General features: G+C 39.2%; 1 protein-coding gene across 1 annotated transcript in view; it reads left to right on the plus strand.

Annotated features, from left to right (window-relative positions):
• Positions 1-618: 618 nt before the first annotated feature.
• The window catches only part of LOC137656318 (uncharacterized), an 89,625-nt gene continuing 75,243 nt past the window's right edge, over positions 619-15,000 (plus strand). The window contains exons 1-3 of the mRNA XM_068390490.1: positions 619-628; positions 3,166-4,001; positions 9,917-10,022. Of these exons, the coding sequence (XP_068246591.1) occupies positions 619-628; positions 3,166-4,001; positions 9,917-10,022 (952 nt within the window). The remainder of the gene's footprint in view (positions 629-3,165; positions 4,002-9,916; positions 10,023-15,000) is intronic.

Genomic DNA, 15,000 nt, shown 5'->3' on the forward strand with positions numbered 1-15,000 from the left:
ACAGTGCATATCTCTGTCATAACAAATTATGAGTGCCATTGCTCGGATATTCTGATAAAAAAAAAAAAAAAATCTCATTTTTGGGAGAGATAGGAATGGGGAAATTTCCGTCGGGGGAGGTGAGGAGGGGAGGACTCCCCCTCTCGATTGACAAATCGATGGTGACAATGATTACGGCTAGCAGGATATAAACATCCTTACCTTACCTAATTCATATATTGAAAATTAGTCTCAGATGTGACTTGATGCTTTGATAACTATCATTCAGCCTAGTTGGAAGTTTGAAATCTCTTAATTGCATTATATCAACATTTACCTCCGCCAACGAAATTGGAAGGAGGTTATGTTTTCGCCCCTGTTTGTGTGTGTGTTTGTGAATAGCTTCCTGGCCACAATTTTAGTAGTTGAGTAGTGAGACTTGCGGGGATTAACTATTATGTAAAATCCTAGAAATTGTTAAATTTTGGAAGGTCAAGGTCAAGGTCACGGTCAAGCAAAATGTCCAATTCACGTAATCAGCCATAATTAGGGACATCGTTCAAACTTGGTTCATATTTGAGTGTATAAAAATCCACGCCAATTAATACATGTTAAAAGTCAAGGTCAAGGTCGAGCAAAATGTCAAGAAGTAAGCTGCCGCGGCGGAGGTCTGCAGTCTACGGAGTGACCTTCTAGGTAATCAATTTATCTTTATTACTTTCATCTACTTTGGAGAGGGTGGGACCTGAAGATTACAGCATCCTAATTTTCGAGCAAGGGTGAGATTACCAGTGTTTTTTTTTTTTCTGGTTGTGCTGTTAGCCATTGAACTTTGACCAAGAAATCGTTTGTCGAGTACTGTACCACTCTGTTACAATGTCCATAGACCCATCTGGTTAAAAAAAAAAATTAAAAAAAACTTCCAATGAGGTATCTTGTTAGCAATGATGATGATGATGATTACATTTATCTTTGCATTACTGCTAATCATTTATCTTTTGGTGATAGTATTAATGATAACGATTGTTATCATCATTATTGTTGTTATCATAGCGTAATTTTTAATTTTTTTTCTAGATATGGATAATAATAACTGTCCACAACTCTTAACAACAGAGATCCCTTCCACAAGAGCAACAACAAATCAACAAACACAGAAAATACGAAATGGAGTGACGTTCCAGTCTAGGTTTTATCTCGAAAATACACTGAACTAAATTCTAAATTCTCTCTCTCTCTCTCTCTCTCTCTCTCTCTCTCTCTCTCTCTCTCTCTCTCTCTCTCTCTCTCTCTCTCCGCGTTTCCGACGGGCTGTAGAAAAAAAAGGGTTCGCCATCTCTTTGATTTTCCATGTATATGTCCGCAGCGGACACTGAAACACAGGGAAAAACGGACGTATTGATAGTTATTGGATCAAAATGAATATTCATAGACTTTTGGGGGGGACTTGTTTTGTTGAGGGAGGGGAGGGGGTGGGGGGCTGACGTTCAGGGAGGGATAGAGAAAGGGGTTAAGGGTAGGCGATAGCTACTGATCGTTTGACGATAGATGGTCGTGTTGGTGACAAGGGAATGTTTTTTTTTAAGATAATGTGAGACTTAGAGAGGAGGCATTTTTTCTGTGTTTCTTTTTGTTTTGTCACTGGTTACCCGTTACTACTGATACGGTGATACCAGAAAAGACTTTAAGGGAGTTTTTTTTTTTTTTTTTTTTTTTCGGTGGAATTTTAGGACTTATTGTAATTTTTCTAATATGGCATCAGCTGCGATGTTGCTCATCCATCAGTATTTAACAATTGTAATATAATTACCTCCGCCAACGAAGCTGGAAGGAGGTTATGTTTTCGCCCCTTTTTGTTTGTTAGTTTGTGAACAATTGTTGAAATATTTTATCTTCATGATCTCTTTGCAAGTAACACCAGCAACTATGACCTATAATGTAATTACGCCAGAGGATTGAGTCAACCAATTGATAAACTTAGTTTGAAGTTAGCCATTTCTAGCCCATAATAAAATACCAAAATCAACTACCGCTAGAGACTTATGGAGTCCTTTGACTGGCCAGACAGTACTACATTGGATCCTTCTCTCTGGTTAGGGTTCTTTCCCTTTGCCTACACATACACCGAATAGTCTGGCCTATTCTTTACAGATTCTCCTCTGTCCTTATACACCTGACAACACTGAGATTACCAAACAATTCTTCTTCACCCAAGGGGTTAACTACGGCACTGTAATTGTTCAGTGGCTACTTTCCTTTTGGTAAGGGTAGAAGAGACTGTTTAGCTGTGGTAAGCAGCTCTTCTATTAGAAGGACACTGCAAAATCAAATCATTGTTCTCTAGTCTTGGGTAGTGCCATAGCCTCTGTACCATGGTCTTCCACTGTCTTGGGTTAGAGTTCTCTTGCTTGAGGGTACATTCGGGCACACTATTCTATCTAATTTCTCTTCCTCTTGTTTTGTTAAAGCATTTATAGTTTATATAGGAAATGTTTATTTTAATGTTACTGTTCTTATAATATTTAATTTTTCCTTGTTTCCTTTCCCCAATGGGCTGCTTTCCCTGTTGGGGCCCCTGGGCTTATAGCCTCTTGCTTTTCCAACTAGGGTTATAGCTTAGCAATTAATAATAATAATGATAATAATAATAATAATAATAATAATAATAATAATAATAATAATAATATTGCGTTGGACACTACAAAAGTCACCTTTATATTAGAAAATGAGAGATTATCTGAAATGAAAAACTGTATTATATATGGCCATCGTTGCCTTGAACCCAAAAGATTTTGGTAGGAAACTTTATCATGGTAGGTACACTTAATTGTATATAATTGCCCTCCCCAAAATCGAGAAGGGCAGGTATTCACCTTTCTGTTTCTTAGTTAACTCCGCCAACGAAGTTTGTTTGTTTGTGAACAGCTTCCTGGCCACAATTTTAATCGTAGAGTTATGAAACTTGGAGGGATTAGCTGTTAAGTAAAAAGCTGGAAATTATTAAATTTTGAAAGGTCAAGATCAAGGTCACGGTCAAGCAAAATGTCCAATTCACGTAATCAGTCTTAAGTTTTGACATCGTTGTCACAGAGGCTTCAAACAAGGTTCATATTTAAGGTCAAAGGTCAAGGTCGAGCAAAAGGTGGAGAAATAAACTGTCGCGGCGGAGGTCTACGCTCTACTGAGTGCCCCTCCCCCTGACACATCGCCCCCTCTCCCTGGCGCCACCACCCCTCTCCCTGTCACCTCAACCCCTCTCCCTGTCACCTCAACCCCTCCGCCTGTCATCTCAACCCCTCCCCCTGTTATCTCAACCCCTCCGCCGGTCACCTCAACCCCCCTCCCTGTCATCTCAACCCACCTCCCTGTCATCTCAACCCCTCTCCCTGTCACCTCAACCCTTCTCCCTGTCATCACCCCTCTCCCTGTCACCTCAACCCCCTCCCTGTCATTTCAACCCCTCTCCCTTTCACCTCAACCCCTCTCCCTGTCACCTCAACCCTTCCCTGTCATTTCAACCCCTCTCCCTTTCACCTCAACCCCTCTCCCTGTCACTTCAACCCCCTCCCTGTAACCTCAACTCCCTCTCTGTCACTTCAACCCCCTCTCTCACTTCAACCCCCTCCCTGTCATTTCAACCCCTCCCTGTCACCTCAACCCCTCTCCCTGTCACCTCAACCCCTCTCCCTGTCACCTCAACCCCCTCCCTGTTACCTCAACCCCTCTCCCTGTTACCTCAACCCCTCTCCCTGTCACCTCAACCCCTCTCCCTGTCACCTCAACCCCTCTCCCTGAACCCCTCCGCCTGTCACCTCAACCCCTCTCCTTCAACCCCTCCGCCTGTCACCTCAACCCCTCTCCCTGTCACCTCAACCCCTCTCCCTGAACCCCTCCGCCTGTCACCTCAACCCCCCTCCTTCAACCCCTCTCCCTGTCACCTCAGCCCCTCCGCCTGTCACTTCAACCCCCTCTCCCTGTCACTTCAACCCCCTCTCCCTTTCTCCCAAAACACACCTTTTCTCGTGATCTTTCTCTACCTATTATTACTTGCTCAAAAGGGGGGTGGGGTAGGGGTTTATGGGTAAGTAGAAGGGTGGAGGGTGAGGGGAGGAGAGGGGAGATATTACTATAGCGTGACCTAAGCCATTGGACTGACCCTCTCTTCGTCTCTGTCTGACCTGACGCACAATGCTGTTCATCGCAGGTCATTCCTCAACGTATCTTGGGTCGATGGGGGTCACGTCGGGAGAATTTATCTTGTTTGCCATTGAAAGGGAAAATAATTGAAGGCAATCTTTGTTGTGTTTGTTTTCTCTGACAAGAAAAGTAAAGGTTGTGTATTTTTTTTTTACTTCAGGTTGATGAAAGAGAAAAATTAACAGTGACACGTTTGAGAGCAAGTATGTGTTTTTGGATAATGGCAAGAAAGTATTTACACGTATAAGTAACTGTCCCGTGTTTTTGGATAATGGCAAGAAAGTATTTACACGTATAAGTAACTGTCCCGTGTTTTTGGATAATGGCAAGAAAGTTTTTACACGTATAAAAGATGTCGTTTGTTTTGGATAATGGCAAGAAAGTATTGAAACGTATAAGTAACTGTCCCGTGTTTTTGGATAATAGCAAGAAAGTTTTTACACGTATAAGTAAATGTCCTGTGTTTTGGATAATGGCAAGAAAATGTTTACACGTATAAGTAAATGTCTTGTTTTGGATAATGGCTAGAAAGTATTTACACGTATAAGTAAATGTCCTGATTTTTGGATAATGGCAAGAAAGTATTTACCCGACTAAGGTAATGTACTTTGTTTTGGATAATGGCAAGAAATTATTTACACGTATAAAAAATGTCGCTTGTTTTGGATAATTGCAAGAAAGTATTGACACGTATAAGTAACTGTCCCGTGTTTTTGGATAATGGCAAGAAAGTTTTTACACGTATAAGTAAATGTCCTGTGTTTTGGATAATGACAAGAAAGTATGTACACGAATAAGGAAATGTCCTTTGTTTTGGATAATGGCAAGAAAGTATTTGCACATTTAAGAAAATGTCCTTTATTTTGGATAGTGGCAAAAAAGTATTTACACGCATAAGTAAATGTCCTGTGTTTTGGATAATGACAAGAAAGTATTTACACGAATAAGGAAATTTCCTTGGTTTTGGATAATGGCAAGAAAGTATTTACACGTATAAGTAAATGTCCTTTGTTTTGGATAATGGCAAGAAAGTATTTACACGAATAAGGAAATTTCCTTGGTTTTGGATAATGGCAAGAAAGTATTTACACGTATAAGTAAATGTCCTTTGTTTTGGATAATGGCAAGAAAGTATTTACACGTAAGGAAATTTCCTTGTTTATGGATAATGGCAAGAAAGTATTTACACAAATAAGGAAATTTCCTTGGTTTTGGATAATGGCAAGAAAGTATTTACTTGCATAAGTAAATGTCCTTTGTTTTGGATAATGGCAAGAAAGTATTTACACAAATAAGGAAATTTCCTTGGTTTTGGATAATGGCAAGAAAGTATTTACACGTATAGGTAAATGTCTTGTTTTGGATAATGGCAAAAAAGTATTTACACGCATAAGTAAATGTCCTGTTTTGGATAATGGCAAAAAAGTATTTACACGCATAAGTAAATGTCCTGTTTTGGATAATGGCAAAAAAGTATTTACACGCATAAGTAAATGTCCTGTTTTGGATAATGGCAAAAAAGTATTTACACGCATAAGTAAATGTCCTGTTTTGGATAATGGCAAAAAAGTATTTACACGCATAAGTAAATGTCCTGTTTTGGATAATGGCAAAAAAGTATTTACACGCATAAGTAAATGTCCTGTGTTTTGGATAATGGCAAGAAAGTATTTACACGTATAAGTAAATGTCCTGTTTTGGATAATGGCAAAAAAGTATTTACACGCATAAGTAAATGTCCTGTTTTGGATAATGGCAAAAAAGTATTTACACGCATAAGTAAATGTCCTGTTTTGGATAATGGCAAAAAAGTATTTACACGCATAAGTAAATGTCCTGTTTTGGATAATGGCAAAAAAGTATTTACACGCATAAGTAAATGTCCTGTTTTGGATAATGGCAAAAAAGTATTTACCCGTATAAGTAAATGTTTCTTGAATAATGGCATACATAATGATAGCGAAGAATAATGTTCTTATATTTTTATCTTTGTAAATTGATAAAATAAATTTGCATAAACGTTCATGTTTTGGAATTTAGTTTTAAGGATTCCCAGATTGATAAAAATAGTAATTGATATGCAATTCTGATATGGAATCAAACAAACATATTCTATATAATCAATACTTATTATATCGTCTTTTTATTGATTTTCAGGGTGAATTCTGTATTGTAGACATACATTTAAAGGTTTAAAGGCCGCTCTTGAATGGCAGAGGCAAGGGACAGTGACCTTTTCCTACCAAGCAGGACAGTGCCATAAAGATTGAATATATATATATATATATATATATATATATATATATATACTATATATATATATATATATATATATATATATATATATATATATATATATATGATCAGCGCCCAAGCCCCCCTCTCCACCCAAACTAGGACCAGGGTGCGTCAGGCAAAGGCTGCTGATGACTCAGCAGGTAGACCTATAGGCTCCCCCCAAACACCCCCCCCCCCCTCCTTAGCTCACAAGGATTGTGAGGTTGCAGCGGCCAAAGGAACTAATGAGTTTTGAGCGTGGCTCTGGTAATCACCAGTTAGGTACGTTACGTCATAGGCCACCACAAAGCCAAATTATTATTATTATTTTTATTTTTATTATTATTATTTTTATTATTATTATTTTTATAATGATAATAATAATGATAATGATAATGATTTATTATTATTATTATTATTATTATTATTATTATTATTATTATTATTATTATTATTATTACTTGCTATGCTACAACCCTAGTTGGAAAAGCAGGATGCTGTAAGCAGAGGGGTTCCAACAGGGAAAATAGCCCGGTTAAGAAAGAAAACAAGGAAAAATAAAATATTTCAAGAACAGTAACAGTAGATATAGTTCACATTTGCTCTTCCTCTTGTTTTGTTAAAGTTTTTATAGTTTATATTTATATTTTAATGTTACTGTTCTTGAAATATTTTATTTTTCCATGTTTCCTTTCCTCAGTGGGCTATTTTCCTGTTAAATCCCTGGGTTTATAGCATCCTGCTATTCCAACCAGGGTTGTAGCTTAGCAAGTAATAATAATAGTAATAATAATAATAATAATATTAATAATGATAATAATAATAATAATAATATTAATATTAATATTATTATTATTATATTAATTATTATTAATATTAATTAATATTAATTTTAATATTAATATTAATCATCATCATCATCATCAAGTATTAAAGACATACATTTTACATCTTATTTGTTATGAAGAAAAAAATATTGGTTTCACTTAAAGGAAATAAACACAAGACAGTGGAATGAATACAAACAATTTTCCTTATCGTATGAACTGGAATATGATTTTGCTTCGAAGTAAAAAAGATGATTTCTAGATATGGTTTTGAGTTATTAAAAGTGTAGATTTGGTGAAAACCTAGTTTAAATAAGAATTGAGAAATTATTCTTTTATATATTCTTTCGAAACACCAAAAGAAAGAGATTAGGTTGATTGCTTCATATTAGAAATAGGTTCAAATTAATTTTGAAATTATATTTTGCTGGATTACTTGAAAATTAATTTTTCTAATACGGAAAGAAATTATTACAAATTAAGATTAGTTTTTCGTTCTGTATAAAGAAATATTTCTTAAGTTATTTTTGTTTCATACTAATAGATATAAGATTATTTTACAACCATCATAAGAGCAAAGACACTTTGAAAATTATTTGTTTTGTAATACAATGTTGAATGAAAATAATTACCTCATTTTTTAAAAACTTTTTTTGAAAAAACATTTATTTCTTTGAAAAGAAAAATCCACAAAAAAAAAAAAAAAAAACCATTGATTAGAAAGTGCTCTGGTTTGTGAAACCTTCCACTCAAAAATCAACCCCATCAATTTTCCACTATAATTAAGATTGACAGAATCAGACTCAAAGCCTGAGATTTTTCCTAGGATATAGTATTTTTATTCTTCTCAGTTTTTTTGTTTATTCTGTGACGGTGCCGAGTGAGGGTTGTGAACTCAAAGGCAGGATGCAATCAACTGAGTTGTTTATTAAGGAACACTCCTCTTTATATACAAAACCTCAAGGCAACAGGACATGACCTGTTCGAGAGACAGACAATGTTACAGAGCAAAACGGAGACATGATCATTCAGGTTCTTTTTAGTGCGAGGGAAGAGCGCAGATACAAGCATAATATATACAAAATAATTATGTACAATTGTGTGACACACGGTTGGTACATGGCTCCCCCCCTAAAACTGACATACTGTACATGTTAAATAGGGCGCCCTGATCTAGAGAGGCGAACTGTAGGCGGGTCATCTGGCAGAAGATAAGCAGGTTTTAGACGATCAATGGAGACCCAGTCTTCTTTGCCCCGTATGTTTAGTAGGAATGCTTTCGGACTGCGTCGGATCACAAGGAAAGGGCCCGTGTAAGGGGGCGTTAGTGGTGGCTTGCTAGTGTCGTTGCGCAGGAAGACGTGCGTTGCAGAGTGCAAGTCCGTTGGTATGTGATGCTTCGCTGGGGGCTTTTAAGTCTGGCGGCACGCAGTAAATTTTCCCACGACGTGACGTATGCGCTGGAGATCGTCGGAGGAGGTTGTAGAAGGAAAAAATTCGGCAGGGACGACCAACGGGTCGCCATACACCATTTCAGCTGCCGAGACGTCGAGGGCGTCTTTAGGAGTGGTCCTTAGTCCCAGGAGGACCCAGGGAAGCTGAGTAAACCAGTTGCAATCCTTGCAGCGGGACATCAAAGCTGCTTTGAGGGTGCGATGAAAACGTTCAACCATTCCATTGGCAGCGGGGTTGTAGGCCGTTGTCTGATGTAGGGTGATGCCCAGGAGATTCGCTAATGACGTCCACAATTGAGAGGTGAAAGTGGTTCCCCTGTCAGAAGTAATATGCTCAGGGATACCGAATCTTGAAATCCATCCAGAGAGTGAGGCAGATGTACATGAGGCGGACGTTGCAGTTTCCATGGGAATGGCTTCAGGCTAACGAGTGGAGCGGTCGATGACGGTAAACAGGTAACGATGTCCTTGTGATGTGGGTAGGGGGCCTACAATGTCGACGTGAATGTGTGCGAAACGACGCTGAGGTTGAGGAAAGGTGCCCACTCCTGAATCCGTGTGTCGATGTACTTTGGAAGTTTGGCAAGAAGTACAGGCACGGACCCAATCCTTAGCATCCTTAGAAATGCCGTGCCAAATGAACTTTGCCTTCAGCAGCTGTGCAGTAGAACGGCACGAGGGATGTGAAGGGCCGTGAATGAAATCAAACACCTGTCGGCGCATGGGAGCAGGAATCCAAGGTCGCGGTCTACCAGTACTGACGTCACAGAGGAGGGTGGTGTTGGAGTCTTCGAGGGGAAAGTCTTCCCAACGGAGGCACGTGCAGGATGTCCTACAAGCTTGATACTCTGGATCCTGTCGTTGGGCTTCAGCCAGGGCGTTGTAATCCAATCCCAGTTGAACGGCAGCCAACATGTTTCTTGGCAGGGCATCAGCAACGGGATTCATTTTCCCAGGGACGTATTGGAGGGTGCAATTGTAATCAGCCACGGCAGAGAGATGTCGGCGTTGACGGGCGGACCAGGCGTCAGACTGTCGAGTGAAGGCGTGCACCAGAGGCATGTGGTCTGTGCGAATGACGAAGGGCGTACCTTCTAAGAAATGGCGAAAGTGACGGACAGCCAAGTGCACCGCCAGCAATTCTCGATCGAAGGTAGAATAACCCGATTCTGCCTTGGACAGTTTTCTGCTGAAGAAGGCCAATGGGCCTTCCTGCTCGGGTACTGCACCAATAGCGACGTCGCTGGCATCGGTGGAGAGAAGGAGAGGGGCGTGTGGGATAGGAAAAGTGAGAGCCGCAGCAGTTGATAGGGCCTTCTTTGCATTGCAGAAGGCTGCTTCTTGAAGGGGACCCCACTTCAGGTCCTTTGGCTTGCCCTTGAGGGAGGCGTAGAGGGGAGCAAGAGTGGCGGCAATGGCTGGCAGAAAACGGTGATAATAGTTGATCATGCCCAAGAATTCCTGCAGAGCTTTGACGGTCGAGGGCGAGGGGAAGTTCTGAACGACTGCTACCTTCTCAGGGAGGGGATGGACTCCTTGTCGTACCGGACTACAAGGCCATTTTGTTGCAGGCGGTCGAGCACGATGCGCAGGTGACGGAGGTGTTCCTCTTTTGAGGAGAACACAAGTATGTCGTCCCCATAACATACACAGAAAGGGAGGTCCCCTAAGATGCCATCCATGAGACGTTGAAACTTTGCCCCAGCATTACGAAGGCCAAAACAGGAGTAATTGAAGGTGTATGTACCGAACGGAGTGGTGATGGCGGTCTTGGGGATGGCTTCTGGGTTCATAGGCACCTGATAATACCCTTTCAGGAGGTCGAGCGTAGAGAAAACCTTCGCTTTGTGCAGGTAGGAGGTCACGTCGGCAATGTTTGGGAGGGGGTAGTGATCCGGTTCTGTTTGCATGTTCAGGCGCCTGTAATCCCCGCACGGACGGAGGGAGCCGTCTTTCTTCTGAACGATGTGTAAGGGTGACGACCATGGGCTGGAGGCCTTTTGGCAAAGGCCCATTTTCTCCATTTCGGCGAACGTCTGTTTGGCGGCTGCCAATCGTTCCGGTGCCAGACGTCTGAATTTTGCGAAGACTGGGGGTCCCGTCGTCTTGATATGGTGATAAATACCGTGCTTGGCAGGAACCGTGGGCGTTTGGCGAAGTTCTGGACGGAAAACTTCCGGGTACGACGTGAGGAGGTGGGCGTAGGCATCCGTGGGTGCGCTGATGTGGAGAGCGAGGTTAGAGGGGGCAGGTTGAAGAGGTGTCGACAAGTACGAGTCTGCGTTGACCAATCGTCGGTGGGCGACATCGACCAGAAGGTGGAAATGAGAGAGGAAATCCGCACCGAGGATTGGCATTGTGACGTCAGCAACGAGAAACTTCCAATTGAATTTACCGTTTCCGAACGATAATGTGAGGTTCTCGTAACCGTAGGTGGGTATCGCAGATCCGTTGGCAGCTACCAAGTGGACGTCGGCAGATGTAGACAGACTACGTCGTGCCTTGAAGAGTTTCCTTGGCAAAAGATAACGACAAGCACCCGTGTCTACCAAAAATCGCACGCCCGTTCCTGCATCCTGTAAAAAGAAAAGATTAGAAACATGGGAGGCCACCGCCACAAGCGATGGCCTACTTACACGTTTTTTGGCCACTGACAATCCTTGGCACATTTCTTCGCGGTTGCCCCGAATCTGAAGTGGTAGTAGCAAAACTGCGGCGGATGGGAGGTAGTAAGTGGCTGTAGAAGTCGTTCGTTGGGGTGCGAGCGATTGGTGGGTGGTGGGCGGCTTTGTCGCCGCTTCGGCACGTCACGGGGTAGGCGTGTATGTCCTACGGCATTCATGTCAGCTTTGGTTGACGTTGAATAGGCATCCTCGTCGTCAGGGGTGGAGGCGTTGATGGAGGTCTTGAAGTGGCTGTCCATAAGGGCGTCGGCTTTGGTCATCAAGTGCTTTATGGGTAAACTATCGACATCGGGTATGGCAGAGCGTACAGGTTCGGGTAAACGGCGTATCCAAAGGGCACGAAGTAGGTTCACCTCACGAGGAGAGCTGTCTGCGGCAGGTTGAAGGCGAGCGATACTGGTCATTTCCCTGAGGGCAAGCGAAGCCCTTTGGTCCCCCAACGGTTGTTGCGAGAGCTGAAAAAGCTTTGCTATACGGGCGGCTGGCAACGGCGAGTACTGCTGCAGAAGGTATGTTTTGAGGGCGTTATACGCTATTGGGGTGTCTCCTTGTTCATAAAGCCAGTCGGATATTTCTGGGAAGGTGTCCTCGGGTATCGCCGCGAGAACATAATCCGCTTTGGTGGTTGAGCGAGTCACGCCCCTGATACGAAACTTGACTTCTGCGCGCTGAAACCAAGCAAACGCCTCTCCGCTGGCGAACGGTGAAAGTTTCAATGGGGCGGTCGCAGCGCCAACTGCTGTAGTAGAGTCCAGCATAGTACCAACGATGGAGGGAGGTGGGGGTGGAAGGCAGTGGAGCGAGTCGACTTCCGGGGTCACCAATGTGACGGTGCCGAGTGAGGGTTGTGAACTCAAAGGCAGGATGCAATCAACTGAGTTGTTTATTAAGGAACACTCCTCTTTATATACAAAACCTCAAGGCAACAGGACATGACCTGTTCGAGAGACAGACAATGTTACAGAGCAAAACGGAGACATGATCATTCAGGTTCTTTTTAGTGCGAGGGAAGAGCGCAGATACAAGCATAATATAAATAAAATAATTATGTACAATTGTGTGACACACGGTTGGTACAATTCTAATCTCCAGTAAGCTACCAAACGATCGGACAGTATTATTATTATTATTATTATTATTATTATTATTATTTACTAAGCTGCAACCCTAGTTGGAAAGGCAGGATGCTATAAGCCCAGGGGCTCAACAGGGAAAACAGCCCAGTGAGGAAAGGAAACAAGGAAAAAATAAATTGTTTTAAGAACAGCAACAATCTTAAAATAAATATTTCCTATATAAACTATAAAAACTTTAACAAAACAAGGAGGAGAAAGAAGAGAGAACAGTGTGCCCGAGTGGACCCTCAAGCAAGAGAACTCTAAGCCAAGGCAGTGGAAGACCATGGTACAGAGGTTATGGCACTACCCAAGACTAGAGAACAATGGTTTGATTTCGGAGTGTCCTTCTCCTAGAAGAGCTGCTTACCATAGCTAAAGAGTCCCTTCTGAAATATTCTCCTTAGTGAGAGATACTTTACGCACTGCTGAAATAATATGTATAACGATTCGACACAATTTTTTATATTTTATAGAGATTTCTTGCTTGAAGGTACACTCGAGCACACTATTCTATATTGTTTTTCTTCCTCTTGTTATTTTGGATTTTTTTATCCTTGTGTTTTTTTTTAAGTTTTTTATAGTTTATGTATGAAAGATTTATTTAAATTTTTTTCATTGTTCTTAAAGTTCTCTTGTAGTTTTTCCTTATTTCCTTTCTTCACTGGGTTATTTTCCCTGCTGGAGCCCTTAGGCTTATAGCATCCTGCTTTTCCAACTAGGGTTGTATGTTAGCAAGTAATAATAATAATAATAATAATAATAATAATAATGATATATTTCTAATTGCTTCATTAAAAGTGGAAAGGTCAAAGGTCAAATATCTCTAAACCTAACGTTTTTCAGAAGCAGGTCTTCTGAAAGCTATTTAACTTTAATAAGGACATATTTATCTTTATTGTTTTAAATTTAATTTCCTTTTATCCTTTACTTATAACAAATTATATCGGCGTCGTTTTAAATTTAATTTCCTTTTATTCATTATTTATAACAAATTATATTGGCGTCCTTTTAGATTTAATTTTCTTTTATTCATTATTTATAACAAATTATATCGGCGTCCTTTTAAATTTAATTTTCTTTTATTCATTATTTATAATAAATTATATCGGCGTCCTTTTAAATTTAATTTCCTTTTATTCATTATTTATAACAAATTATATCGGCGTCCTTTTAAATTTAATTTCCTTTTATTCATTATTTATAACAAATTATATCGGCGTCGTTTTAAATTTAATTTCCTTTTATTCATTATTTATAACAAATTATATCGGCGTCCTTTTAGATTTAATTTCCTTTTATTCATTACTTATAACAAATTATATCGGCGTCCTTTTAAATTTAATTTCCTTTTATTCATTATTTATAACAAATTATATCGGCGTCCTTTTAGATTTAATTTCCTTTAATTCATTACTTATAACAAATTATATCGGCGTCCTTTTAAATTTAATTTCCTTTTATTCATTACTTATAACAAATTATATCGGCGTCCTTTTAGATTTAATTTCCTTTTATTCATTACTTATAACAAATTATATCGGCGTCCTTTTAAATTTAATTTCCTTTTATTCATTACTTACAACAAATTATATCGGCGTCCTTTTAAATTTAATTTCCTTTTATTCATTACTTACAACAAATTATATCGGCGTCCTTTTAAATTTAATTTCCTTTTATTCATTATTTATAACAAATTATATCGGCGTCCTTTTAGATTTAATTTCCTTTTATTCATTACTTATAACAAATTATATCGGCGTCCTTTTAAATTTAATTTCCTTTTATTCATTACTTATAACAAATTATATCGGCGTCCTTTTAAATTTAATTTCCTTTTATTCATTACTTACAACAAATTATATCGGCGTCCTTTTAAATTTAATTTCCTTTTATTCATTATTTATAACAAATTATATCGGCGTCCTTTTAGATTTAATTTCCTTTAATTCATTACTTATAACAAATTATATCGGCGTCCTTTTAAATTTAATTTCCTTTTATTCATTATTTATAACAAATTATATCGGCGTCCTTTTAAATTTAATTTCCTTTTATTCATTATTTATAACAAATTATATCGGCGTCCTTTTAGATTTAATTTCCTTTTATTCATTACTTATAACAAATTATATCGGCGTCCTTTTAAATTTAATTTCCTTTTATTCATTACTTATAACAAATTATATCGGCGTCCTTTTAAATTTAATTTTCTTTTATTCATTATTTATAATAAATTATATCGGCGTCCTTTTAAATTTAATTTCCTTTTATTCATTATTTATAACAAATTATATCGGCGTCCTTTTAAATTTAATTTCCTTTTATTCATTATTTATAACAAATTATATCGGCGTCCTTTTAGATTTAATTTCCTTTTATTCATTACTTATAACAAATTATATCGGCGTCCTTTTAAATTTAATTTCCTTTTATTCATTACTTACAACAAATTATATCGGCGTCC

Source organism: Palaemon carinicauda, chromosome 17 (assembly GCF_036898095.1).
Source record: "Palaemon carinicauda isolate YSFRI2023 chromosome 17, ASM3689809v2, whole genome shotgun sequence".
Lineage (NCBI taxonomy): Eukaryota > Metazoa > Arthropoda > Malacostraca > Decapoda > Palaemonidae > Palaemon > Palaemon carinicauda.